Raw genomic sequence first — 26,769 nt, 5'->3', positions numbered from 1 at the left:
CAGGGAACAATTCCTGCCCAGTCTCCCATCCAGCCCTGCCCTCTGGCAGTGGGAAGCCATTCCCTGTGTCCTGTCCTTCTGTCCCGTGTCCCCAGTCCCTCTCTGGCTCTCCTGGAGCCCCTTTAGGCCCTGGCAGGGCTCTGAGCTCTCCCTGGAGCTTCTCCTCTCCAGGTGAGCACCCCCGGCTCTCCCAGCCTGGCTCTGGGGCAGAGGGGCTGCAGCCCTGGGAGCAGCTCCGTGGGCTCCTCTGGACTCTCTCCAGCAGATTCAGGACTCTCCTGTGGCAGGGACAGAGGTGACACCGTGCTCCAGGTGGGGTCTCATGAGGTTGGAATGACAGAGGACAACCCCTGCCTTGGCCGTGTTGCTGGGATGAGCCCGTGCCTGTGCTCCCAGCCCACTGTGCTGGGATGTGGCTCCCCCAAAACCCAGCCTGCAGCTCTTTCCCACCCATCCCTTCAACCTGGGAAAGGCCAGAGCTGCGCAGGGGAAGGTTCCTGGCAGTCCCTGTGTGCAGTGGAGCTCTCACAGCCCCATCCGATGTTCCAAGGCAGAGGCAGGAGGTGCTGAACTCCTGAGCAAAATGTGTTGAACAGCACTGGGATTCCCTGGATAAATAAGTCCTGTTTTAATTTTTTTCCCCCGTGTGCGTTCGTAGTTTGTTAGGTATGTTTGTTTTATCAGCTTGGAAAAGTGCCTGTGATGGGATTTTTAAAAAATTGATTTCCTGAGAGTTTCCTGTGAAATTGGAAGCCTGGAAAAACGAGTGGATTTCTGTAATGCTATCACATGGCTCCTTCGCCCCTTTTTTCTCCCCCCAAGTAAGAAATAACAATACCTTCCTCCCCCCCAAGGTTTCATTCCATATACATTTATTCTCTAAAAATATTTCCAGCTGTTTCTTTTGCTGGGAAACTCATACCATCTGTAAACAACTGCTCGATGCACATAATTCTGTTGTTTTGCCCGGTCACTCTTATTTTCCAGCTTTTATAATATGAGAGTTCAGAGTAATCAGTAATGCCTTTTCTCCTCTTCACCCTCAATTTGATTATTTTTCTCATAAAGAACAGAGTAAGGAGAGCACTGAGCAACAGGAGATGGAAAAAATATTTTGATTACTTTTCAGTTGCTTATAATCAAGGAGTAACTCTTTAAATCCAGACCAATTTGCTGCATTGATTTATTCATCATTTTAATTTCATGACTGTTTCAGGGAAAAACAAAAGTACATGAGGTTGAAGCTTTTTAATAGTTTGAACATTTGTAGCTTAGGTTAAAATTTATTTAATGTTCCCTTTCTTTGGTTACTTTTGCTGGCATGTGCTCCTTGAATCTCCCTGGGCTGCCAGGGGAGAAAAATTGAAATTCAAAGCACAAATTTTGCCAATACTTTCAGCAAGTTCATAAAATTACTCATATGAATATTGCCTTGGCTCAGAGGGAACTGCTCACAGCCCTTCAACCTTTCTGGGACTACCTGGAGTGTGGGAGCTGGGCATGGGTGACAGGGACACCTGGGTCCTCTGGGGCAGGATTGTGCCATTTCCTGGGGCTCAGCACCCCCCCAGGCTGGGGGCATCGTGGTGGGATTCTTCTCTGCCTCGCTGATTTTGGTGTTTCCCCCCAGGTTTCAGCCCCATGTGTGCCTTTTCCAGCAGGAATTCAACCTCTGTTTCAAACGCTTCAGAAGAATTTTTAATTCTGGGTTACAGCGGCGGCTCAGAAATGAGGTGGATGCAGGCAGCACACCCAGGGTAGTAAATGAAGATTATAAAATGGGAAGATAATGAACAGCAGACAAGAAGTAAATCCAGTGAAACTGAAAGAGAAGAATTTCTAGACTTTAATTCTGATTTTTTATTAGTATTGTTTACCTACCTATAGTTTTAACCTCCACGGTGCAACTTGTTCTGTCCCGGACCAGATTCTGGGGAGAAGCCTGAGGAAACCCTGTTTGCAAGGCCAAACAAAGCAAACCAAAACCAAACCAAACCCAAAATAAAACAAAAACAAATAACCCCCCCCCAAAAAAAAAAAAAAACAACCAAAAAACCAAACCAAACAAAAAACCAAAAAGAAGAAAAAAAAATTAAAAGGAAAATAATTCTCCTGCCAATACAAAGAGAACAGAAATCAGCAGAGCGAGGGCCTCTGGACTGAGTCTAAAGTGTCACAGCCAGAGCAGAGGGGATCGTTCCCATCTTGGCTTCTCCAGGGGGAGCCTGTGCTCACAGCTGACCTTTGTGTTGGGCTGATCCACCCCCTCATTATGTTTGTTATTAATTAGTCATTTGGGGGCACCTTGTGGCTTCCCAGTGTGTGGGAACTGCGGGAAGGGGAGTGCAGAAGAATACTGGCAGCTGTTAATGATCCCCAGGGATAATTAAAACAGGGATGGCACTGGAGCAGGGGGCTCTCCACACCCCTGGGTGGGACTGGGGGCCAGCCCTGCCTTCACCTGGGATGGCTGGACAGGGCTGGAGCCCGGGGCTCCAGCTGAAGGTGCTGGGTGGCCCTGCCCAAGCGCTGGTCCTGCAGTGCCAGTGCTCTGTGGTGTCCCCTGGCTTCACGTCCCCCAGGACACGTGTCCTCCTCGGGGTGGTGGCCACCTGCAGGAAGGGGAAATGGCTGCAGCCCTGGCCGAGCTGGGGTGATGCTGCGTTCCTATCCAGAAACTGCTCGGGTTTCTTTTAGGCTCAACTGCCGTCTCCAGCAGCCGCTTATTTGCACGTGGTAGAGGTGCTCGCAGGGATGAGGTGGACGCTCAGGAACCTCGTGGATTTTGGTCTGCTCAGACCCTCCCCGGACATGGAATGTCAGAGACACCAGGTGGGGAGTCCTGGGCTCCCTGTGTCCCCAGGCATCCAGCCCTGGGGTGCTCTGTCTGTCAGCACAGGGTGCTGGACACAGATCCTGTCTCTGTAGGTCACAGTCACCGTGGTGCCTTCCCTTGGGTGAACTTGCCTGGAAATCTCAACATTAAAGCTTGGCCTAAGTGCTGGGTATGGCCAGGAGAACAGAGCACCTTCCTCTGGTACTGGAGACCTTCCTGGAGCTGTGCTGGAGCCCAGCTGTGGTCACTGGTCACTCAGGGGTGGTCCCTGGAGCTGTGCTGGAGCCCAGCTGTGGTCACTGGTCACTCAGGGATGGTCCCTGGAGCCCAGCTGTGGTCACTGGTCACTCAGGGATTGTCTCTGGAGCTGTGCTGGAGCCCAGCTGTGGTCACTGGTCACTCAGGGATGGTCCCTGGAGCTGTGTTGGAGCCCAGCTGTGGTCACTGGTCACTCAGGGTTGGTCCCTGGAGCCCAGCTGTAGTCACTGGTCACTCAGGGATGGTCCCTGGAGCTGTGCTGGAGCCCAGCTGTGGTCACGGGTCACTCAGGGATGGTCCCTGGAGCTGTGCTGGAGCCCAGCTGTGGTCACGGGTCACTCAGGGATGGTCCCTGGAGCTGTGCTGGAGCCCAGCTGTGGTCACTGGTCACTCAGGGATGGTTCCTGGGTGTTTGGGACCATCCTGTCCCAGATGTCCCCTGGCTCTGGCAGCAGAGCCTCTGTGCCCGCCGTGGGCGTCTCTGCCTTTGCCTTCTGCTGCCCTCAAGCAGGAAACCCTCCGTGGGCTCATCTCAGAGGCGTCAAAACTCTCAGATGATGTTGTTTCCTGCTGGGCTTTCCCTGTCGAACAGGGAGCAAGCACTGGCTTTTCCCAGGGCAAGGCTGCAGCCGAGGACAAGGGTGAGATTCCCCGGCTGCTCCCAGGGAATTCTGACCCTGAAGCTGCCACCAGCGTCCCCACCCTGGTATTGCCCCATGGCCAGGATGGGGGGTTTGCAGACCCCACGGTGGATTTTGGGGTTGGGGAACCCTCACTCCGGGGCTTGGCTCAGCTGTGGGACCCAGCAGATGCCTCAGGGAGAGCTCCCGTTTCCTCCTTGCAGGTATTTTTTATTATTGTTATTATTTTGGTTGTTTCTGGAGGGGAAGCTCCAGCTGAGGAAATAGGCAGTGCATTCCTCCAGCCCCAGGAACTGTCTTCTTCCCAAGTGGAAAATTCATCCCTTTTGGAGGCTGCCCTGATGGATTGGCAAAGGCAAAGGATGAAGAGGGAACGAGCCACAGCAGCTAAGGCAGTGGAGATCTTTGTCCTTCATGCAGGGGATGCCCTAGGTCAGGGAACCAGAGGAAACAGCCTTAAAATGTGCCAGGGAAGGTGTAGGAAAATATTTGATATTTGGAAAAATTATCCTTTGATATTAGGAAAAATTTCCTCGTGAAAAGGATGATCAGGCATGGGAACAGTTGCCCAGGGCAGTGGTGGAATCACCATCCCTGGAAACGTTCCACTGTGGATGTGGCACTTGGGGACAGGGCTTAGTGCTGGCCTTGGCAGTGCTGGGGAATGGTTGGACTCGATGACCCCAGAGGGCTTTTCCAACCTCAGTGGTTCCAGGATTCTGTGGAGCACAGCTCTGCTTGCGTCACCCGTGGGCTCAGCATTGCTTCCTTCTCGAAATCCGGGCCTTGGCGTTCCTCAGCATCCGCTGTGCCGGCAGGAGGAAGCAAAAATCCAGATGACAAAGGGGCGTGGGCACCTTCATGGGTCCTTGTGCTCCGCAGATGTTTTGGTGCGATGTGGAGCTGCTCTGCTGTTTTTCCCCCTCCCATGTAATAAAAATTAAATAGGAAACTGCCAGTGTCTTGCCCTTTGTTTGAAGAGAAGAAAAAAGGAAAAAGAAAACACTTCCAGCATTTTCTGTGGCTCTGAAGTTAATAAGCCCAGAGTGTGCAGGTAGCAGGCCTGCAGTTATTTTTATGGCACATTCCTGTGTCAGACCTGTTTTCAGTTGCTTCTCCCTTCGCCAAATTTTAATTATTTGGGGTGAAATTTTCCATGCTGGGTGCTGTTGGCTCCTTCCAAAATTGAAGGTGTGGTTGGTGTTTGGACAAAAATTACTCAGCTGTCTCTGGAAAGGTGTTTGGGGGAAGCAGTGTGGGGGTTTGGGGGTTTTTTGAGTTTTTTTTTTCCCCTCAGGTAAACAAACAACTCTGCCCCTTTCCCTCTGGAGAGGGAAGGTGCTGTGGGAGAGGAGCTGGGGCAAGCAGGGCTTGCTCCTCCTGCGACCCCCAGGCGGAATTAGGGACCTCTCCCTTTGGGATGGGGTTCAGAGGCAAATCATAGGAGGTGGCTGTGTCTGAATAAATAAATGAACACGTGGATTTGACCCCTTTTCCCCCGGGGAGGGCTGTGGCAGTGCTTTGGTGGTGTCCCGGTGGCCCCATCCCATCCATGGGAGCTGATCCGAGCATGGATGCAAATGCCAGTGATTTGAATAATTGTTTCTAATCATGATTTAAGAGATCAGGCAGAAAGCCCGTGCTTAAATCATCTGAAATCTCATTTCACATTTTTATTGCTTTTAGTTGTTTTTTTGTTTTGCTGTAAGTGTTAAAATGTTGGGGTTTTTTCCCGATATAATGTAGCCCTCTCGATAAACATGGATTTCTCAGGTCAGCTCTACATCTGCTTGGACTCCTATTTTTTGCCACGTTACCCTGTTAGAAGATGTTGACTGATACATTTCTTATTTATCACGATTTACTTTTTGCTTACAACTCGATTTGAGGAGCATATGGCCCGAAACCACATTCTGCTCGTGTGCATTTTCATTTCAAGGATATTTATTAGCATTAGTTAAACAAAACTATCCTAAATGGACCCAATATGGAGAAAAGCAACTTTAGGGAGTAACATTTTGAATTGTAAATGATTTTATGGGACAGATTGTGTGACATTCTCCAGCCTGTTCCGGCACCCCACGTCTGGCCTCCCCGCTCATCAGCAGATGCAAATTCTGCTCCTCTCCTTTTTCAATCAGAAATTAGGAAATCACCAAAATCAATTATTTGGGAAAATGGGAGTGCAGGAGATTCTAAATGTGAGCACAGGAGATTCCTGTTCCCCTCCACAAAGACGTTACTTTGTTGGGAGCTGCTCTGACCCGTTTTGGCACATTCTGGTTAAACGGTGATTTCCAGCCTTTCACCTTTCCACTTCCTCATGGTATTTCAGTTCTCAAATGCCACTTTTTAGAATTTGGATGGAATGTTTTAGTTTAAATGGATTTTATTTTTGAATGAACAGGCTGAGAGCTCGGGGTGCTCACCTGGAGAGGAGAAGCTCCAGGGAGAGCTCAGAGCCCTGCCAGGGACTAAAGGGGCTCCAGGAGAGCTGGAGAAGGATTTGGGGCAAGGGATGGAGGGACAGGACACAGGGAATGGCTTCCCACTGCCAGAGGGCAGGGATGGATGGGAGACTGGGCAGGAATTGTTCCCTGGGAGGGTGGGCAGGCCCTGGCACAGGGTGCCCAGAGCAGCTGTGGCTGCCCCTGGATCCCTGGCAGTGTCCAAGGCCAGGCTGGACATTGGGGCCTGGAGCAGCCTGGGACAGTGGGAGGTGTCCCTGCCCATGGCAGGGGGTGGGACTGGATGGGCTTTAAGGTTCCTCCCACCCCAAACCAGTCTGGGATTCTGTGGATTTCTTTATTTCAGCATCCAGAAACATTTAAGACAGCTCGATCTGATCTCCGTCAGGCTTAGCTTGGTGTTTTTGTCTAATGGATCATCTCCAGGAGCACCCAGGCTGTGTGAAATCACCTTACCTGTCGTGGTTCCTTTTTTTTTTTTCTCATTTTTTTTTCTCAAAATAAGGAAACTTCCCCACACTGGGGATTATTTGGGTGTCTGTGCAGGGCCAGGGGCTGGATTCCATCATCCTCATGGGTGAGAATATCCTTCCAGCTCAGGATATTCCATGGTTCCATGATTCAGTGGGCGCTTTTCCCATGGAATTCTCATGGCAGGAGCCTCACAAGGTCCCTGTGGTCCAAGATGCAGCTCTTGGGTTGGGTGAGCTTGGGTTGTGAACAAAACTCTTTGTGCACACAGGAACTGTGAGGTTCCCATCTCTGGGGGATTTCGGGCCTCAGTGACCCCCAGCACCCCAGAAGCTTGCTGCCCTGGCTCTATATTGTCTCCTTTTTCCCTTTTTCCCCTTTTCTTTGTACACACAGATCTAATCTTCTAGAAAATGCCCCGAAGGTTTGAGCAATCTACCAGTTGCAGGAACCCATAAAGCTTTTTTTTTTTTCCTTTTTTTTTTTCCATTGTGTAAGCATGACAAATCATTAATTTTTGATTGATTGCTTTGAATTATGGTTGCTCTGACATCCTTTCTGTAGCTGAACAGCTGTATAACAAATGAACATATCAGTGCTCACAAAAGATTGGAGATCTAACAGAAGCAATTACATTGTCAGCTCCTCCCTTCTGGCTTTTCCCAGGCAATGGAGAGAAGAAATTTTTTAACAGAAATTCCTCAAGTGGCTCACAATAATAATAATAATAATAATAATAATAATAATAATAATATACCTTTTTGTAATTGAGTTGGATTTTTATCTCTTAATTTCCAGTGGGTTTCATTTCCTTTCCAAAGCCAGGTTGTGTTTCTGCTTTGTGTAACTTGGACAATCCCTTCGAAGAAAATTTTACATGAAGAATTAAAAAAAATAAAATCAAATTGCAATTTTTTTTTTTTTTGGTTGCTATTCCTTTAAGATTTCAGAATTGCACCAGTGCACTAAATGTGACCTCCATAACTTTTAAATTAAGAATTTATGCTGGCTTGAAATTTATGAAATATTTCAGCATGAAAGAAAGCCTTTTTCCCTCAGGAAAATTGAGCAATAAATCACAGCACTCTCGATTTACTGCCCTACAGCCAGCCAAAGATAGGATTTTTTTTTCCTTCCCCCCTTCATTCTGAAAAAAAAAAAAAAAAAAAAAATGTAATCATATAAGACAGCTTAGCTGCTATCCTCCCACTCTCTAGAATTTTTAATTTCAGCTGTTTCTGCTTGGATTTATTTCCAATATTCCTGCTCGGCTTTTCAATTTCCTCAGTTATTAAATTTTAATTCAGTGCATTAGCATTTAAATTAAAAAAGGGTTTATTTTATCGAAATCGTTGGCTGGCCCCCATCCTGCTGCACATGAATTGCCTGTTTCTGCCATTTGCACAAAATGTGAAATGCAGCTAATATCTTTTAACTTGTATTTGCACAAATTCAGAAATAAAATTTCTGGGATTGGAATAATATTGTCTTTCCAAGGAAGGCTCTCATCAGCGAGCTGGGGAAGGAGGCGAGAGGAGACCCTGGGCCCTCCCTGCTCAGCCCTCCCAGGGCCTGGAGGGGCTAATTAGGGCACGGGCTAACGAGGGGAGGTGTTGGGCTAGCCCTCCAGCCTGGAGCAGGGCCGTTCCTACATGGACATTTGGCCAATTCGGCCATTCCTGGTTTCCCACCTGGCAATGGTGGGGTTTTGCATCCAAGGGATCATTGCTTGAGACTTGGGTTGCAGGGGAGTGACCAGCGGGGATGGGCTCAGACCCGAGCATGGGGCGTGTGGAGCTCCTGGAGAACTCTGGAGTTTGGGGGCAGCCAGGGCAGGAGGGGCTGGAGAGGAGCCTTGTCTGTCTGAACCTGACCAGCTTTTTTGTTTTGATCTCCTAGGCCGACGAGAGCAGCAGCAGTGGGCGGAGGAGCTCTTCCAGCAGGTAGGGCTGGGCTGCTGCGCCGGGTGGGCTTTGGTGGGTGGGTGCAGCTCTGCTCAGGTGTGCTCTCCATCCTGGAGATGGGGTGGCCAAGGGTGGCTGCACAGGAGGGATGGTTGGGAGCTGTCAGAGCCGAGCGTCCATGCAGCTCTATTCGGATGCAGCTGGGAAGATGGATGTGGGAGTCCGGCCTCATCCTGGCCTTGGGGACTGAAAGCAGAGGTGGTCTGTGTGTGGTGTGGGGAGTTCCAGCGGAGTGCCCCCAGGGTGAGGCTCTTGGATGGAGACCTTGGCCTGTCCAGGCCCTTCTGTCCTTCCGAAGGAGGGGACAGAGGTGTCTCACCTGCCCAGCCCCCTGTGATCCTACTGAGAGGTGTCTCTGCTGCTCCCACTCTGGAGAGGGACACGCTGCCGTGGGTCTGCCCTGGGCTGTGGCCTCCTGTCCCCTCCAGGACCTTGAGAGCACTGTGAAAGTTTTGTTCCTTAGATAAAACTCATCCTGCCGTGTATAAGCATATCCCAGTGAGATGTGGGAGCAGCTGATGCTCTCCCTGCCTCCCACTGCTGACCGTGCACAGCCCCTGCTGGGTGTGAGGCTCCCACTGTGCTGGCTGCTCCCTGCCCAGTGCCCCAGCTCTGCCAGTGGAATTTCAGCGTGAAATATCCTCATTCCCGGCACTGTTTGGTCCAGTTGGCTCTGCCTGGCATTGAGCTTGTCTGGGGTGCAACTGAGCTGGGCAGAGGGGAACACTGAGCATCGGTCACAGGGGAAAACTTCTCTGTCCCACTTTGGGGGTGGCTCATCTTTGTTCCAGCAGTGGTGGCTCACAGGACCCTGGGAATTAGCCTGAAGGAAGCGTTGGAAAGAAAGCGCAGGCTGAGGAGCAAGGGGAGAGATGCCAGGCATCACTTCCTTCCCCTGGATTCCTTATTGCAGCCTTTAATTCAGCTCTCACTGGAGGGTTTCCCACAGCAGGTGGGCAAGTGCATTCTCCATGTGGGAGCTGACCTTTGCAGTCGCCTTTGGGGTGTGCATCTCACCTTTGGGGTGTCCTTGGGGCTGAACATCCTCCCAGGAGTGAGCGATGGTCCTTCCTAGGGCAGGGGTGGAGCTCCTGGTGAGGTGGGAGAACTTCCCTCTGTTCTCCCTGTTCCTTTGTATGTTCAGAGGAGTGTGAGGCTGGTCATGGCTTTTTTCCTTGTAGAAAAGTGGAAACAAAACCTGCTTTATCATCCACCTGTCCGAACAAAACACGGCCAAAGAAAGGAGAATGACCAAGTCCATTATTATTTTTAAATAAAAATAATAAAACAGAGTCAAAAAGTAGTATTTCAAGAAAGCTCTGTCAGTGATTGAAGGTGGAAATGTGGCTCTGACTGAATCTGTGAGGTCATCAGTGGATGGAGACACCAAATGGATGTTTCTCAAAGTCATTGCTGCTTGAAACCCTCACTAATTGCAAACTATCGAGGAAGCTTTTAACAATTAATCTATATCAGAAAAAATATAAGCAAAAATAATATAGTATAATAAAATATAGTATAATATAATGTAGTATAATGCAATTAATAGAATATAATATAATATAATCAAAGTATAGTTGCCTGGATTTTATCTTCCTGCAATATTTTTTTTCACAGAAGCAGGCTCGGTCTAAGGTGATGACTGTGGTATTGGGTCAATCCTATTTTTCTTTTTTTACTGCAGTGAATTGATTTTATTCTGTTTCAAGCAAACACTGAAGGCTCTGAAGGCCCAGGGGTTTGTGACCCCACCACCCCCAGCTCCAGAGGCCTCTTGCTGCCTTTGGAAGAACAGGGGTAAGGGTGTGCAGCTGGCAGCTCGTGGTGGCATAGAGCACTTGCTATTCTCCTCCCCCATTAACTCCTCTGTGATTGTTGCACCTCAGTGAGTGCTCAGTAATGGGAGATTTTAAAAGGTGAAGAGAATTCTTCGGAGCACAAAAAGCCCCCTTCCTTGAAGGCAGCCAGAAGAGAGATGGCTGCTTGCCTTGGGGAAGATGACAACTAAGAGACAACCTGACAAAGCTGTGCGTGTTTTTGAACACTCCAGAAAAGGTAGATCAGAGGCTTCTTTCTTCCTTTTGCAAGGAAAAAAGAGACAGTCAACAAAATTAAAAAGCAGCAAATTAAAAGCCAATAAAAGGCAGGATGTTTTCCTGCATGATGGGCAGTGATGTGATGGGAGTGTGACGCCAGGAGTTGGGTGCTCAGAGGGGCTGGGAGGGGACTCAGACGGAACGTGGTGACAGGGGGTGACATGGGCTGGATTCAGGGAATCCCACACTGCCTCGGGTTGGAAGGGACCTTAGGGATCATCCAGTGCCACTCCTGCCATGGGCAGGGACACCTTCCACTATCCCAGGCTGCTCCAAGCCCCATCCAGCCTGGCCTTGGACACTGCCAGGGATCCAGGGGCAGCCACAGCTGCTCCGGGCACCCTGTGCCAGGGCCTGCCCACCCTCCCAGGAAACAATTCCTTCCCAACATCCCGTGCTGCCCTGCCCTGTGGCAGTGGGAAGCCATTCCCTGTGTCCTGTCCCTCCATCCCTTGTCCCCAGCCCTTCTCCAGCTCTCCTGGAGCCCCTTTAGACCCTGGCAGGGGCTCTGAGCTCTCCCTGGAGCTTCTCCTCTCCAGGTGAGCACCCCCAGCTCTGTGGTCTCCTCTGGACTCGCTCCAACAGGTCCTGGTCTTGTGTTGGAGGCCCCGGTGCTGGACGTGGTCTGGCCCATCCTGTGGGTGAGCACATGGCAGGGCATCGGTTCCTCGCTAATGTCCACTGGAGACTTTCTTGGCACTTCTTCTGAAGCCTCTTCTGCACACGGTGGCCCAGGCTGGGTGTCCCCGTCTGGTGTGTCCCAGAGGGTTGGTGGGGTGGAAGGGCGCTGTGGGAGCAGCACTGGGAGTCTCCATAAGACTACTGGAGCACTAACAACTTCCCAATAATTAATGTCAGCATTCAGATGGTGGGCTCTGGATCCTGACAAGAAATAATTGAAAAACCAAATGTGCAATTATGTCTGACAAGCAGCGTGTGCTTTTCTTGGTCACCAGAGCCTTGTGTAGTCATGTGTTAGACACGGTTTTATATAATTATTATTGTTTATATGGCGGGTGTCAGAGGAAGGAGGAATTTCGGTTTCGAGTCCTCTGTTGGCTATTTATTTTAAAGTCATTAGATTTGTTTTCAGACTTAACTACACTTAATGTGCGAGACTCCTGCTGAATAAATCAGCCCCTGATATAGGAGCTGCATCTGTTTGCGGAGGGAACGGAGCCAGCTGGAAGCTCAGCCCCGTCTGCAGCGGGGCTGTCACCAGCCGGGAGCCCGCTCGCAGCACACATGTAGCTGTGGAGAAGCTGCTCCTGGAGCAGGGGAAAGCCAGGCCTTCGGGGCTGGGAGCTGCTGGCAGGGCAGGGGTGGCTCTCGTTTAGTGCAGTGGGAACAGCTGGGCTGCAGCTCCCAGAAAGGGCTCAGGGGGATGCGGGTCCAGCAGAAGGGCTCTGGGTGCTGGCCCAGCTGGGAGCAGAGCAGGAGTTCCCAGGGGTGCTTTGGGCTGGGCCTGGAGGTTTCCCAGCTCTGGCATGGTGCAGTTTTCCCAGGTACTCCAGACCAAGCTGTGGTGCCTCCGGGGTCTGAGTGTTTCAGCCTGTGCCATAGAAGATGTGACTTCCATGGAATCACAGAATCACTGAGCTGGAAGGATCCACCAGGATCACTGAGTCCAGCTTCTGGCCCTGCACAGACACCCCAACAATCCCACCCTGGGCATCCCTGGGAGCGCTGTCCAAGCACTCCTGGAGCTCTTGGGACTGGGACCATTCCCTGAGGAGCCCTGGGAGGAGAAGTTGTTGAGAAAGGGATGCACCCACTTTGCTCCTTCTCAGTTCACCTTTCTCCAGCCTCCCCGGTGGCACCTTCCCCACTCTTCCCCACATTGCTTGCTCCATCCTTTGTGGACATGTCCTCCCCAGCAGCTCCTGTCGCCCAAGGGAGTGCCCTGGGATGGCACCAACTCTTCTTCCAGCTCACCGTGTCCCCAGCACTGGGAAAGGACAATTTCTGAGGTTGTGGTCCTCTGGAGCTTGGGAGAGGGCTCTACATTCTGTGGAAGGACAGGCTTAGGGCTGGGTATTTCCAGGAAGGAAAATTATTTGAATTGTCTTCCCTTTCTTTAAGAGGCAACCTGTGGGATTTTCAGTCCCAGAGTGCCAAGAAAGAAGCTTCTGACTCATCCTGCATCAGAAAAAGAGAAAGCTCTTACTAATTAGGCAAGGAATTTAATAAGCCTTGGTGCCCGCTGAAGGGCTCTCACCAGCCATCTTCAAAAAGAAACAAACCAACCAACCAGCGCAAAACCTCCCAAAAGTTCCCTCTGGCCAGTTTAAGAGCAATGGATAGTTCAGTTCTGTACGACAACCAGCACAGATGCTGTGGGGAACCCGAGCAGGTGTCCTTGAAACCCAAAAGAAGGTCAAATATCCATGTACAAGGAGATGACAGCGCTCAGACACATCCCAGCTTCAGGGGACGGGAGTATTTTTTGTGTAAACCACACCAATTTGCCCAGTGCCAAAGTCCTGGAGAGCTTTGGATGGTGTGAGGTGGAGGAACGTCCCTTTCTGGAGCCATAAAGTACCGAGACGTGGCAGCTCTAAAGCCTTCAAGAAAGCTGAGCTACCAGGAAATCCTTGGGTCACCCCCTCACTCCTCGTGGTGTGTTGGAGACATGTGGCCATTTCAGTTCTCATCCTCTCAGTCATTTTATAGTCAAGGAACACAGAGCTCTTTCAATGATATAAATAAATCCTTAATCTATTCTCTTTGTTTTTCCCTGAATTTCTTTGTCTCTGTTGACATTTCCACGCTTGAAAATTTAAAGACGCTGGCAGCTATTCCATTATCATCTTAAATTCAGTTTTTAACCTGCATCATTTGTGTGTCGCATTTTTTATCTGACTGAATTCTTTTGCTTTTGGCAAAGAGCGCGCGGTTGTTTTTTGTCGGATAAGCCAAATTTTTTTTTTTTTTTATTTGGTTAGACTTTCCTCTTCAAACCATCCTCAAGATATTCCTAATAAGGACTGAAGGGAATTTGTTTTGCTAATACCTTAGGAATTCTTTGTGGCTCTTGACTATTGTTCTGGTTTGTATTTTAATGTTTCATTTCCAGAGGAGAGGCAGGCTGATTGGTCCCGGAGTTTACCTTCTCTGAAGGATTCGGAGCTGCCGAGTGTCCCTTGAGGAATGAACGCACGATTAAATTCCTCTTGGACTTCCTGAAGCAGAGTTTGCTGTCAGGAAAGGTTGTGTGTTTTACTAGACCCAGATAGCTGGAAAAATTAAGTATTCTGCTTTGTTTGTTTGTTTTCCCTAGATTTTAGCACTGACACCACACACAGCACCGAGTGCTGCATTATGTATTTGGGGGTTTTTGAAAGCTATTACCTCTGTTTTCATGAGCTGGCTGCCCTCAGAGGCAGGGGATGAACTTCCCTGAGGCATCGCTCTTCTACAAAACTTCCATGTCTTTTAAATTTATGAACTCCTTTATAATATTGGTATTTATTGAGCAAATTTCTTCCAGGGGAACCTGAATGGCAGCTACTGTCACACTTCTGCCTGCAGAAGGATGCGGCCTTGTGTTCTGATTTCAGTTTATTTTGGAGGGAGAAAGCAGAGGATGTAAATGTGTCCCAGATAAGGGCAGAGTTTGGTCTGCTTCTTCTGTCTCAAGGCTTTTCTTCTGTGCCCAGTTAGTCTGATGTCCCCAGGTCCAACCTGGAGCGAGGGCCTCAGAGCCTCCAGGAGCTGCAGCTTCATCCTTGGTCAGGGTAGGAGGGACCAGTGTGTTCAGGGCCGTGGATGCAAAGAGGGGACCCAGCAGCCTTGTGAAGAATCCCAGCCAAGCACAAGGACACAGCTCCTGCCATGGACAAAACCAACACAGAGACTACAGGAGCACTTGGGACCTCGCAGGGACCTTGAAGTCTTTGAATCCTGAAGTTCACGAGAGCATGTTGCATGTGGTAAATGCCCAGAAGCTCTGATCAGCTTTTGCTTTTTTTCTGTTCTTCAGCAAGTCTTCTCTCCTGTACTGCTGATGGAGGAGGGAGTTCCTATCTCCTAAAATAACATCAGGACAGGAGAGAGCAGGTTTTTCCTGGAGCCTTTCAGAAGGGAAATGCAGACTTTGGGAATTCACAGTGGCATTGTGGAAGATGGTGAAGAGAACTGAAACCTCCTGGTGGAACACAGATGACCATGAACCCCTTTGTGACCGAGTGAAAATTAGGGTTTCAGTCACATGGACCAGCACGTGCTGCCATTGTGTGTGTCACCCAGAATGCTGGTGGTACACTTTGGTATCCTGCTTGGGTATCCATACTCTGGAATGTGGACGGGCTCCCAACTGGAAAGAGTCAAGGATCAGAAGGGATATTTTAGTGTGCACACAGTGTATATTAAGGAAGTGTTTGCTTTGCTTCATTTGAGAGACAGCAAAGGGGGTTTTCTCCTGTGGAGGGGAGATTCCCAGTAAGAGAATCTCTTTGTTCAGCAAATGCCCGAAGACCAGAGGCAGCAATCCATGCTGGACTACAGTGCCTGTTCCAGAAAATAATCCCTTAGAGGGGGAACCCAGGGTGGGGTGGTTGTTCCAGCACCTCACGCATCAGCACCAGGACACCTCTCTGAAGGATGCAGGCTCAGGCTGCAGAGGGGCTTTGGCAGAGACTCTGGGGGCTGTGGCAGGGAGGGGGGTTGAGTGCCTTGGAGCGGAGCAGCTCTGGACACTGTGACACAGGAGTGTGGGGTGGTGTCTTTGCCTTTCAGGGTGTGAGAGAACACCTGAAGCTGGGGCTGGAGCCTGGAGCCAAGGAGCCAAGTGCTCCATTCTAACACTGGGAAAACAGCTCCTGCTTTTCTCTCTTTTAACCTGGCACTCGAAAATCTTGTCTGGTGATGTCAGCAGGAGATATCCCCAGTGAAGGACACCAGGCACTTCCTCTGCTTCCCGATCTTCTCCACCTCCTCCTGGTGTAAGGCACAGGGCCCCCCCAGGCTGCCCCAGGAAGCAGATGAGAGCCATTGGGAGGGGTGGGTAGGCCACCACAGCTAATTTATCAGACAAGCAGATTTTCAACTTACATGCTTCTTTTTCTTGTCTCTGCTTTCATCGTCTCCATGTAAAATGAGAGTTCATTTACATCTGTTCTGTCTATTCCACTTCCCATAGCTCCAGTCACGACAGGAACCTTCTGCTTCCGTATTTCCATGGCAGACATCTGTACATTGAGCCCAGTTTCAGCCTCCCCCATTTTTTGCTTCTTTTGCTTTCTGACAGCTGAGGCCTTTTGATTTAGCCTGGGATGAGCCAACTGCACTTTGGTTTCCAGAAGACAAGTTGGGTCATCCCACTGGTGCTGGTGTCCTGCTGGCCCCTGCAAAGGTGCCCATTGCTTGGCCCCCATGAGTTTTTGTGAGTCCTTACTGAACCTCTAGTGCTGCAGACCAGAGGAGCCTTTCAAGGGGTGCCCAAAATGTGTTTCAGTTTTACTCTAACTGGGCACACCTTGTGCTCTGCCAAGGGGTTGTCACCATGGAATTACAGAATGGGTTGGGTTGGGGGGACCTTGAAGACCCATCTTCTTCCACCCCCTGCCATGAGCAGGGACAGCTTCCACCAGACCAGCTTGTGCAGAGCCCTGTGGCCATCACTGATATATCATCAAGGCACTAATGATCTCTGGGTTTTCCAGCTTGAGTATTGTTTAGAAAAAAACCAAAAGATGCTCCACGCTCGCTGCTGGGGCAGGAGAGCTGTTCGTAGGTGTTGGTTCAGAGTAGTACATCCTCCTCCACATGTGTTTCCTTTTCCTCTCCTTTTGAGGAGCTGATGTTGAAGACTGATACTTCACTGATCTCACTCTGCCCCTCCCCAAAAACTCAGCAGGATGTGTGCTGTAAAAATAGCCTCATTAGAAGCCATCTGAGTACACATGCAATCACAGATGACTCAAAGGGAGCATGGAGCACGCATGTTTCTGTTGCTGTCTTCAGAGAATTACATGACAAATTATTCCTAGCTGGAAGAAATGTCCTTCTATAATTGGGGGTTTTTTTTCCTCATTCTTTCAGAAGGGAGGAGTGTGTGTTTTTTAAGTAGCTTTTAGTCACTTTCATTATTTATGAGCATGCTACTCCAGATCAGAAACAGCAAACTGCAAGCGTGAGTTTCTTGTGGCTGCAGCAGCTGACGGGTTGCTTTCACTCATTGCTGTTTTGCTCATCACAGCCAGGGAGACCTGCAGAGACCAGAACAGCTCCACACTGCAGCCTCCAGCCTCACTCCCTTCTGCCCCACTCCTGCCACAGGAGCTCAGCCGGAAGGGGCTGCTGGATCTGTGGGTGGTGTCAGTGGGCAGAGGGTGAGCGCCCAGTCTTTTCTTTCTGTCCTTCCCTTGGGAGGAGCTCCTGGCATTGCCCTCGTGTTGCTCCTTGCATTGATGCTGGTGAGGCTTCACACCCAGAACTGTTCTGGCCCGTATTGTTGTGCTGCATCATCGAGCTCTGCCGAAGCCTTCCTGAGCTGCCACGGGTGTAGGGCCAAGGAAGCTGTACCCAAATGGGCCCAGAAACCCACTTTTTACCCTTGCTTTTCCCGTTCCCCATGCTGAGGCTTCATTAAGGCCTTCTGAAATTTCTTCTGCCTTCACACACTTGTGTCTGACATGAAAGTGGCCATAACGTCATCGGAAGATGAAAGTCTGATGATCAAGGCAGGCAGCAATGTTGAGATGAGCATTGTGAGATGGCAGAGCTGGTATTACAGTAATTGGCTGTGTGGCCTACTTAGTGAGAGCAGTGATACGTGCAAGTGCAATGTTTGCCTCTTTCATGTTGGAAATCACAGAGTCTGTTCTGGGAAGTGAAACAGGACCTCACCTGTAGGAGCAACCAGGCACGGAGCGAGCACTGTGTGATCCCAAGGCTTCTGCCTCCTCTCCTCGGCAAGGAAGAGCCTCTTGGATTGCCAGGGCCCACAGTTCAGTAAAGACAAGACATGGAACAGTGAAGGAGGTTGGTATTTCCCAGGAAAGGGCAAAGCCATGGAAAAGAGGTTAGATCCCTCCTGTGGAAGGAGGTTTAAGCCAGCTGTGCCTGTGCACTCTGCTCCTCTGTAGCCTGATGGCTCTGAGCAGTTTTTGTCCTGTGCAAGCAGTGCCGTGTTTGGAGAACAGGAATATCCTCTTCCCAGGGAACAGCAGCCCATGGGTGTTTAAACGCAGGTTGGACCTGCCGAGGGAGGTGCAGCTGCCCACTGGAAGGCCCCACTGAACGCTAAATCTGCATTGTTTCATGCAGAAGGGTGGTGGCATGAAGCTGGGGACTGAGCTCAGGGCCACCAGCAGAGGGTGCCTGGGGGACCTGGTGGTGGGAGGTGACTCTGGCAGGTTCTCTCTTGGCTCCTGTGCGCTGCTGTCTCCACCAAGTGGAGGCTCTGACCATCACTGGTCCCTGTGTGACCCCAGCAGTGCCCCAGCAGTGTCTGCAGGGATCTGAAAGCTTGAGCAGGTCTCTGTGTGGGCACTGCCTGGGTCACACTGGGGAGTCCTTCTGCTCCCAGCCCTCAGGACCGATACTGAACTCCCTGACATCCCAAGAGCTTTGAGTCCTTTTCTCTCTGTGCCCTCACCCAAACCCGTGAGACCTGCTTGGAGCCTTGGGAATGGCAGAACTGAAAATTTACTCCTGTTCTTGCTCGTCCTCTTTCTGAGCCTTTCGAGCAGGTGTGCCTCCGCTCTGGAAGAGCTGCCATGGGACAGGAGTGGCAGAACCAGGCCTGGCCACAGCAGTGCTGAGGCCTGATGTCTTCCCTCCCCCAGGCAGGATGTTCCCTGTCCCTCCCTGTGTCTGTCAGGGAATTTCTGGAGAACAAGAATGTTCCAGATCTCCTGCTGCTATATCCTCATCTCCAAGTGGAGGTTCTTTGTGCTGCTCAGTAGAAGGGGAGGCAAAATTCAGCACAACACTGAACAAGTTCAGCATCATGGGCTTGCAAGGGCTGATCCAAGGACCAAAGGACTGGGAATGAAATGAAGCTTTCCTGGGTCACCTCCCCTGGGTCAGTGCACGTGCAGATTAATGCTGTGCGTGGTGGAGGCTGTGATGACTCCTGTCTTCCAAAGAAAACTGGTTCTGCTGGGGTTGTGCATGTACCCCTTTCCATCCTGCCTGAAGCTTTCCAGTGTCAGGAGCTTTCTTTTCCTCCCTGTTTTGCTCTGGGATGTTGGTACTCTTTCCCCAGCCAAACCAGGAGGCTTCAAACTCTGCTGCCCCATGCGGATTATCCCCTGAGCCCAGCTCTCCCCGGCACCTTTGGGAACATTTGTATCCCATTCAGCAGGTGAGCTTCAGAAAAGCCTGAACTGGTCCTGGTTCTGCTCTAGCCACAGAAGCATGACCTAGATTTCACAGGGGACCACAAGAAAGTGATGTTCGCTCCTGGCTGGGAAAGCTGGATTCCACCACTGCTGCCTCCTTCTCCTCTCCAAAGTTGTGCAGCCCCAGCTAAGGCACTGAATGGCTTTTGAAGAGCTCAGCCCTGCTCCAAGGAGTGTCAGTGCTGCTGTTTTTATGGTTTCAGTTGTTTTTGAGGGAACATGGCTTGTGAGCCATGAAATCATACGGAAGAAAGTTGCTGAAGTATTTGGAGCTGTGTCCTTCTGCACATCAGGTACCTGCTCAGAGTTAGAACATATGGGGCAATGAATTGCTTTCAGTTAATATTTGCAGGGTTAGGTCCCGCCCAGGAGCAGACATTCCAGCTGGGAAGCTTCTTTCTTGGCAGAGCTGGATGCACAAAGTCAGTGTGCATGAAGGGCAAAGGTTCTGAGGGTCCATTGGTCTGGTCGAAGAATTTATATATTCCTCAGCTCCAGGCCACCAAGTGTGGCCAGTGCCTGTCAGTACTGAGCCCAGGGACCTGGGCCAGCCAGACACACAACTCTGGGTTTGAAAAGTCGGGGGGATCTGTTCTTCCTGAGCACATCCTTTGGAAAATGGCTCTTCCAGTGGACCACCATCTGTGCTAATGTTTTATGCCTCATTTCAGCTGGTTCCAGCTTCCAGCAATGAGCTGGACTCTTCTCTGCCAAGTTAAGGCAAGACAGTATTTTCTCCCCATGAAGATGATGTTACGCTGCAATCAAATCATCTCCAGTCTTCCTTTTGGCATGAGAAATAGACTGGAGCAGTTTGGTCTCACAGAGTCATAAAGTGTCTTTTCCAGTCTTGAACCATTTCAGTGCTGCATTTTGGAACCCTCCTCAGCTTTTCTGATCACCTCTGAAGCATGAAGCTGCTTGCTGTGTCTGCAGCACGTGGGGAGTGGCTTCACACAGCTTCAGACAGGGAGAAAATGACCTCATCGTTCCATCTCAGGCACCTGAACTGAAAATTTGATCAGTCCTTCAGCTCAGAGCATGGCTCTGTGTGGTTGCAGCACCACGTGGGTGCATCCACAGTCCTGGACTCGTCTAAGTGTGCTGCAGCCACGGGTCTTGGGCAGAGCCAGCTACGGAGAGAGGGATCCACTGGTGGAGTGTCCCGTTCACAGTCTTTGCTCTCCACCCTTCCATGGCTCCACCCATAATTTTAGCAACAGTGGTGTTAACTTTAATTCCAGAGCATGAATAAATCTGTCCCACGTCAACCATTCCAGGAGTCCTGTGGAGATGCCTCTCTCTGTTCAGGAGCAATGCACATGGAGAACCGCTTTGCCTCGCAGCACGGGGCCTGTTGCTGATTTGGTTTGTGTTTGAATGTGACCGATGCAAAGCTAGGCATCATCAGAAAATCATTGTATTCTTGCCCCTTTTATAATCTCTGCAGAAGGCTCTAGCCTCAGTCTCACTGCCACTGGTATCAGCTTCTAATCCCAAATCCCTTGGCTCCTGCCTGGATTTTCCTGTTGCTTTGCCCAGGACTGGCAGGTCCAGGTTGCTGTGCCTTCGATTAACCAAGCTCTCCCTGCCTGCTCCCACCTTCCAGCCCCCAAGTGGGAATCACCCTGGCTTTGATCTTCCTCCACAGTCTTCACTGAGGAAGGGAAGATTTTCCTATCTACCCTATTGTTGCCTTTATCAGTGTTTTGCATTTCACACCTTCTGGGTTTGATTTATCTGTCCTCAATCCCACTGTTTTCTGATCCCTGAGTATTCTGTACTCACTGCCTTCCCCTTGGAAGGGTGCTGAGCCACACTGTGGTGGCTGAGATTGATGGGCCTGTGGCACACCCAATAATATTACCATAAAGACTGTCCAGTTCTCAACCACATCTTCTCTGTCTCAATCCATCTTTCTCTCTTGTAGGAGCCCTGTATGATTTTGGGAGCACGGCATGGAGGGGTATGTGTGAGAAGGCAGGAAATGAGTGGGAAGGCAGGTCAAGGCTAATTCTCTCTGTTTAGGGGCTATTAATTGTACATTTCATTCTATAATGAGAATGAAGGGATGAATAATAAAATCTCTGGCAATAGATGTGCCTGACCCAGTTTGAAATAGTGACTCCATGTCCGTGTGGGAGGTTGGGCAGTAATTACTGGAGGATTGTTCTGTCTGTTCCTCTGCTCCCCTCATCCTTGCCCTCCCAGGAGCTCCACACTTTCACCTCCAGTTGCACCATCCTGGTTCCTCTGCGAGCTCCATAACCTGTGTCAGAACCCACTGCAGGTTCTCTAACACTGTAATTCATACTTTTTCTGATGAACTTTATGATGTTCCAAGCAATGGGATTTGTTTTTCTGTCACTGTTGCGTGACCTAATGATCATCCATAAGTTCAGCCTATTTTTAATTTTATTTTGTTACTTCTGCCTATAACATTTTCAAACACCTTTGGCTGTTTCCCAGTGTTTTCATGAGTCTAAATATGTCAGAGTGGTTTCTGTTTCTGGGTAGTCTGAGCCATTATATACTTAGTTCTGATTTCTGCACAAACTGAACCAGCAATTATTTTATCTTTGTATTGCATGTTGGAGTGTATTAATAACCAGTATGAAAACTTGGGGATCCATAAAGAATGATGCTAAAGGAGCCCCACTGGCATATTCCCACATCCTTGTCTGGTGGGCTCACACCCCCTTTGCCTTTTGCCAGCACAGCACCTGCTGATGTTGTTTTACAGCTTTGAGGTGTCCAGTTTCCTTTTCTTAAAAGGTTTTGAATATTTGTTTAGATTGTCTTCTCTCACAAATTCCCAGCTTTTCTTTCCCAGATGAAAACACATGCTATTTCCTAACCTGTTTCTGAGCACAGTGGACCCCCTCTCCCTTTTCCCCTCCATTAGGCTTTCCCTGTCATCCCCAATAGTTGTATCTGTCCATAACATGGTCGTCTCCCTAAATATCCTAATCCTCCAGATGATCCCCTTTGATCAGCACTGTGTATGTTCAATAAAGCCTCTGAATACCAGGGGATGTCAGGTTGCTTGAAGGGATAAAAGAGAGGATGCGATGGAGGGTGGAGATAGCTCCAAATTAAAAATGTCAGGGAATCATAGAATTGTTTAGGTTGGAAAAGATCTTGAAGATCATCCAGTCAAACTTAATTCAGCAGTGCCAGGTCCACCAGTGACCCGTGTCCTTATGTACCACAGGGGAATATGGCTTTGTGTGTATGGACTAGTGTTGGCAAAATACCTGCAGTCAGAATTACTGGAGCTGGGCCCGTGGCCTGCTGGCAACCAGGGCAACTTCTGTGCTCTTCTTTAGGGGTCCAGTGTGTTTATGAGTACTACTGTTGTTTGTGATGATTAAGGTTATTTTCATTACTAGCAAATCATTTTATTGCTTTTGTCTTGTTAAATTTTAATTACTTATCATGTATGGCAGACACACATTAATATGCTTCTTTCAAATAACCTGCATAAACCAGAGTACCTTGAATTAGGTCCTGGTGATGACAGAACGAGCACTTGGCATTGAGGATTCACATTCTCTCCTCTCTTTCCCCCTTCAGGGAGTGTTTGAAGAGGAGCCCACGGAGCCCGAAACCCGAGGGCTCCGACTCGGTGACATCTCAGTCCTCCCCCAGTGAAGAGGCTGGAATGATGACTGAGGTGAAAGTGAAGACAGAGGTACCAGATGACTACATCGAGGAGGTGATCTGGCAGGAAGACACCAAAGATTCCAAGAAGAACATCAAAGATGGGCCGGGGGATGTGCCTGCGGAGATCTGCGTGGTCATCGGCGGCGTGCGCAACCAGCAGACACTTGGTAAGGCACCAGGCACCCTTCCCTGAGGGGGTGTGGGGACAGGATGAGGCTCTGGAGAGCTGTGCCTGGACACTCAGCACTGCTGGAGGGCCCAGAGCCAGGGTGAACATCAGCCTTGGGGTCCTGGCTCAGGATTATTGACCTTCTGTGTCTGTTTGCCTCTGGTTGCCCCTAAAGGCTCAGCCAAGATCGGAAAGAAAAAGCTCCTTATCTTCTCTTGGCATGTTCAGGGACTTGCCCTTCAGTCCCCTGCAGTACCTGGTGAACCCAGGGCTGGGGGTGTGTTTGACGCAGACGAGGAACCTCGAAAGGAAAACTTGAGAAACAGCTGAGATGTTTCGAGGAAAGCTGCTCAGGGAATGTGGATGCTTTCTGTAAATGAGTCTGAGCTCAAGAGCAGGTTTTACAGGTTGCTGTTTGTTTTCCTGATCACTTCAGTCATCAGTCAGTTGTGGGAATACTTCTGACTCTGGACTGCCCTGTGGTGTTCCTGTCCCCACCCCACCTCCCACTGTGATGAGAAGCAGCTTTTTCTTTTTTCTGTGAACATCAAACTGTCCTCTGCTCCTGCTCCAGGGAAAGGGGCTGGCTTCCTGCGGGAACCTGGCAAGGCACCACTCTTGCACTGCCTCTGTTGTCCCCAGACCGGAGCAGGTCCCTGCAGTGTGTCTGAGATCCAAAGGCACTTGCTAATAAAAAGAAGGAAAAGCAGTTGGACCAGGTTTCCTTTAAGGCACTCAGGAGGAAGCTGATTTGAGCTGCCCAGCACTGCAGTTGGGGTTGGTTTGTCCTGCCGGGGGAGAGAAAAGAGGAATTGATGTTGGATTTTCTCCTGGGTTTTGCTGATCATTGTCCACACTGCTGGAAAGAAATCCAGGAGATGTCCTCAGCTGGTGATTGTCTCAGACGCATCGTTGTTCTTCCTGTCCTCCTTTCCACCACAGGACAGCCACTAAGAACAGCAGGGCGGAAGGTCAGTGCTGTCTGTGCAGGTCTAGGGAAAGGCTAAGAAGTCCACAACTATTTCTGACATAAAGATTTTACAGTTTGGAAGAAATACTCTCTGTATTTTCAGAGGTTTTTTGTGCCTCTGCAGCTCTTGATTATTACATGGGCAAAGCTGAAAAGCATCCCTAGTGCCCTGGGAGGGAGAGGTGGAGCTGTGACAGATGGGCAGCAATGGGAGCTTCTCGTCCAGCCACAGCCACCAGCCCTTGAAGAAAGCATCTGCAGGTTTGGTGTTTGCCCCGCAGGACCCTCTGCTCCCCACAGCTCCTGGCTGGGCAGCAGCAGCTGGTGTGCAATCGGCTGTCCTCTGGCAGTGGTGATTTCCAGCTGAGCTTGGCTGCGTTGCTGTGCAGTGGGGATGGGGCTTTTGCTCTTAGCTGACTTGGGTGGACTGGAGGGGAAGCCAGTAAGGAGCTGCTGAGGAGAGACCTCACCCAGGAGCTTCAGTTCCTCCCAAGGGACAGCTCTGATCTCTGCTCTCTGTGACAGGGACAGGAGCCAGGGAACAGCTGGAGCTGGGCCAGGGCAGGCTCAGGGTGGAGATCAGGGAAAGGTTCTTCCCCCAGAGGGTGCTGGGCACTGCCCAGGCTCCCCAGGGAATGGGCACGGCCCCGAGGCTGCCAGAGCTCCAGGAGCCTTTGGACAGCGCTGCCAGGGATGCCCAGGGTGGGATTGTTGGGGGGTCTGTGCAGAGTCAGGACTTGATGATCCCTGTGGGTCCCGTCAGTTCGGGCTATTCTGTGGTTTTGTGATTCTGTGTCGTCCCTATGGAGAGCACTGGGGACAGACTGGTGTGAGGGGGTCACTCACAGTGGATGGACACTGTAGGGAGAGGGACAGATTCATTGACCAGTTACAAGTGGTGGTTGAAAGCTAGAGAGCTTCTATCTGGAAAGGCCTTTTCCAGTGAAACACCCATTGCATTGGTCACTGTAAAGGCTGGGCTTCTTTAAAGGCAGTTTGGTCTGGAGGTGATGGGGGTTGGTGCCAATTCCTTTATGAACAGAGCCCTGGAAGTGCCCCGTCTGCCATTCACATGACCCTCGTGTTTGGGGCGGTGGCTTTGAAAACTCCTGTTTGGCCATCAGGTCCTGTGCTCCCTGTGCAGAGCCCGTGGTGCCCAGAGAGCAGCTCCTTGTGTTTGCTGAGCTCTGGCGCCTGGTCCCCTCTGTCCCCCCATGGAAATCACACACGGGCACTGTGCCCAACTCTGCACACACCCAGGGCACCTCACTCCAGGAATATGCCCCGTGTGCCACTGCTCCACTGGCCATTCCAGCTGCTCCACTGGCTATTCCAGCTGCTCCACTGTCCCCTCGGGCTGTCCCACTGGCCATTCCAGCTGCTCCACTGGCCATTCCAGCTGCTCCACTGGTCATTCCAGCTGCTCCACTGGCCATTCCAGCTGCTCCACTGTCCACTTGGACTGACCCACTGGCCATTCCAGCTGCTCCACTGTCCCCTTGGGCTGTCCCACTGGCCATTCCAGCTGCTCCACTGGCCATTCCAGTTGCTCCACCAGCCATTTCAGCTCCTCATTGGCCATTCCAGCTGCTGCACTGGAGCAGCCTAAAAGTGTGACCTGCTGATGCTCCTGGTGCCTCTTGCCTCTGGAGCAAAGGCTTTGTGACTCTGCTGCTGCTGCCCAGCACTTCCAGGAGCTTTCCTTGCCCTGGGATCTGGGAGCCCCATATCACAATCGCTTCCTCCGTGCAGACCGGCAAGGCTTTGGTAGGATTTTATTCACCTTCATCAAGGAAGCTGAGACTGGAGGTGTTGAAAATGGTTATTTTTATAGCAAGTCCTGATGAAATAGTGAATCAGGAGTGACTGAACCCCTCTCCTCTGTGTGGAATTGCCGGCCCCCAGCCTGTCTCCTTTCAGGGTGTGCTGGGGACAGTTGGATAAATGGGGAATGTGTCTGAGCCAGGACCACGGTGCTGAAGGCTCAGGGCACATGTGGCTCCAAGTGACAGCTTTTCTGCAGGGCTCAGCCTGGGACTCGGCTGAAACGCACATTACAAGATTTACGTCTCTTTTCTGAGTCACACATCTGCTCTATTTATATTTTTAGTTGTTACTTGGAGCAATTTATAACAGGGATTCCCAGCTCAGTTGCTGCTATTCCCTTGCAGCATTTACATCAAACCAGGCCTTGTGTCTTTTGCCTCCCGTTTGCTTGCACCAGCTCCTGTCTCTCCTGGCACTTTGGACTACTCCAGACTCTGCCTCCATCCATGTGGAGCATCCCAAACCCCGTGGGGGCTGGAAGGGGCTGTACTGGGTGGGATGGTTGGGGACAGTGGCCACAGTCCCCAAGACAAAGAACTTTCTGTGGGTTTTGACCGTTTTCCTTTCAGCTGCTTTTCCACAAAAGTCTTTCAATCCTGTGGGATCCCCCTCTGGCATCCCAAGCAGAGGAAGCCAATGGAGAGGATGGCTCTCACCTGGCTCCTGCCAGCTGCAGCTGCTATGGATCCCCCGTTCCACCCCTGACCCACCTGGAACCCCACAGTACCCCGGGTGTCCCACCCCTGGGGTGGGGGTTCCTGCCCTGCACAGCTCAGAAGTGCCACATTTCCTCTTCTTCTCTTCTTTCTTCTGACAAGATTCACATGCTGACCTCAGGCCAGGGTCACTTGAAGAGCCCCAGTGCATGGACACTTCTCAGGGCAGGGAAGTCAGGGCAGAGAGGTACACAAGTCCCACCATGGAACTGTCTGGAGAGAAGAGGAAAAGCAAAGGGCACGTGGTTGTAATTTGGGAGAAAGGGGGAGACTGTCAGATGTCATCATTTCCTCCTGTTGGGAATAGCATCAAGTCAGTATTTGTGTCCTGGAGGACTG

General features: G+C 50.5%; 1 protein-coding gene across 1 annotated transcript in view; it reads left to right on the top strand.

The window, feature by feature from the left end:
* The window catches only part of ZNF618 (zinc finger protein 618), a 148,523-nt gene that overhangs the window by 54,851 nt on the left and 66,903 nt on the right, over window positions 1-26,769 (top strand). The window contains exons 2-3 of the mRNA XM_066201539.1: window positions 8,574-8,617; window positions 22,659-22,915. Coding sequence (XP_066057636.1) covers window positions 8,574-8,617; window positions 22,659-22,915 — 301 coding nt within the window. The remainder of the gene's footprint in view (window positions 1-8,573; window positions 8,618-22,658; window positions 22,916-26,769) is intronic.

This window comes from Chamaea fasciata, unplaced genomic scaffold (assembly GCF_029207755.1).
Source record: "Chamaea fasciata isolate MVZ Bird 193981 ecotype frontalis unplaced genomic scaffold, bChaFas1.0.hap1 SCAF_20, whole genome shotgun sequence".
NCBI lineage: Eukaryota > Metazoa > Chordata > Aves > Passeriformes > Sylviidae > Chamaea > Chamaea fasciata.
This window is presented reverse-complemented; position numbering and strand designations above follow the sequence as displayed.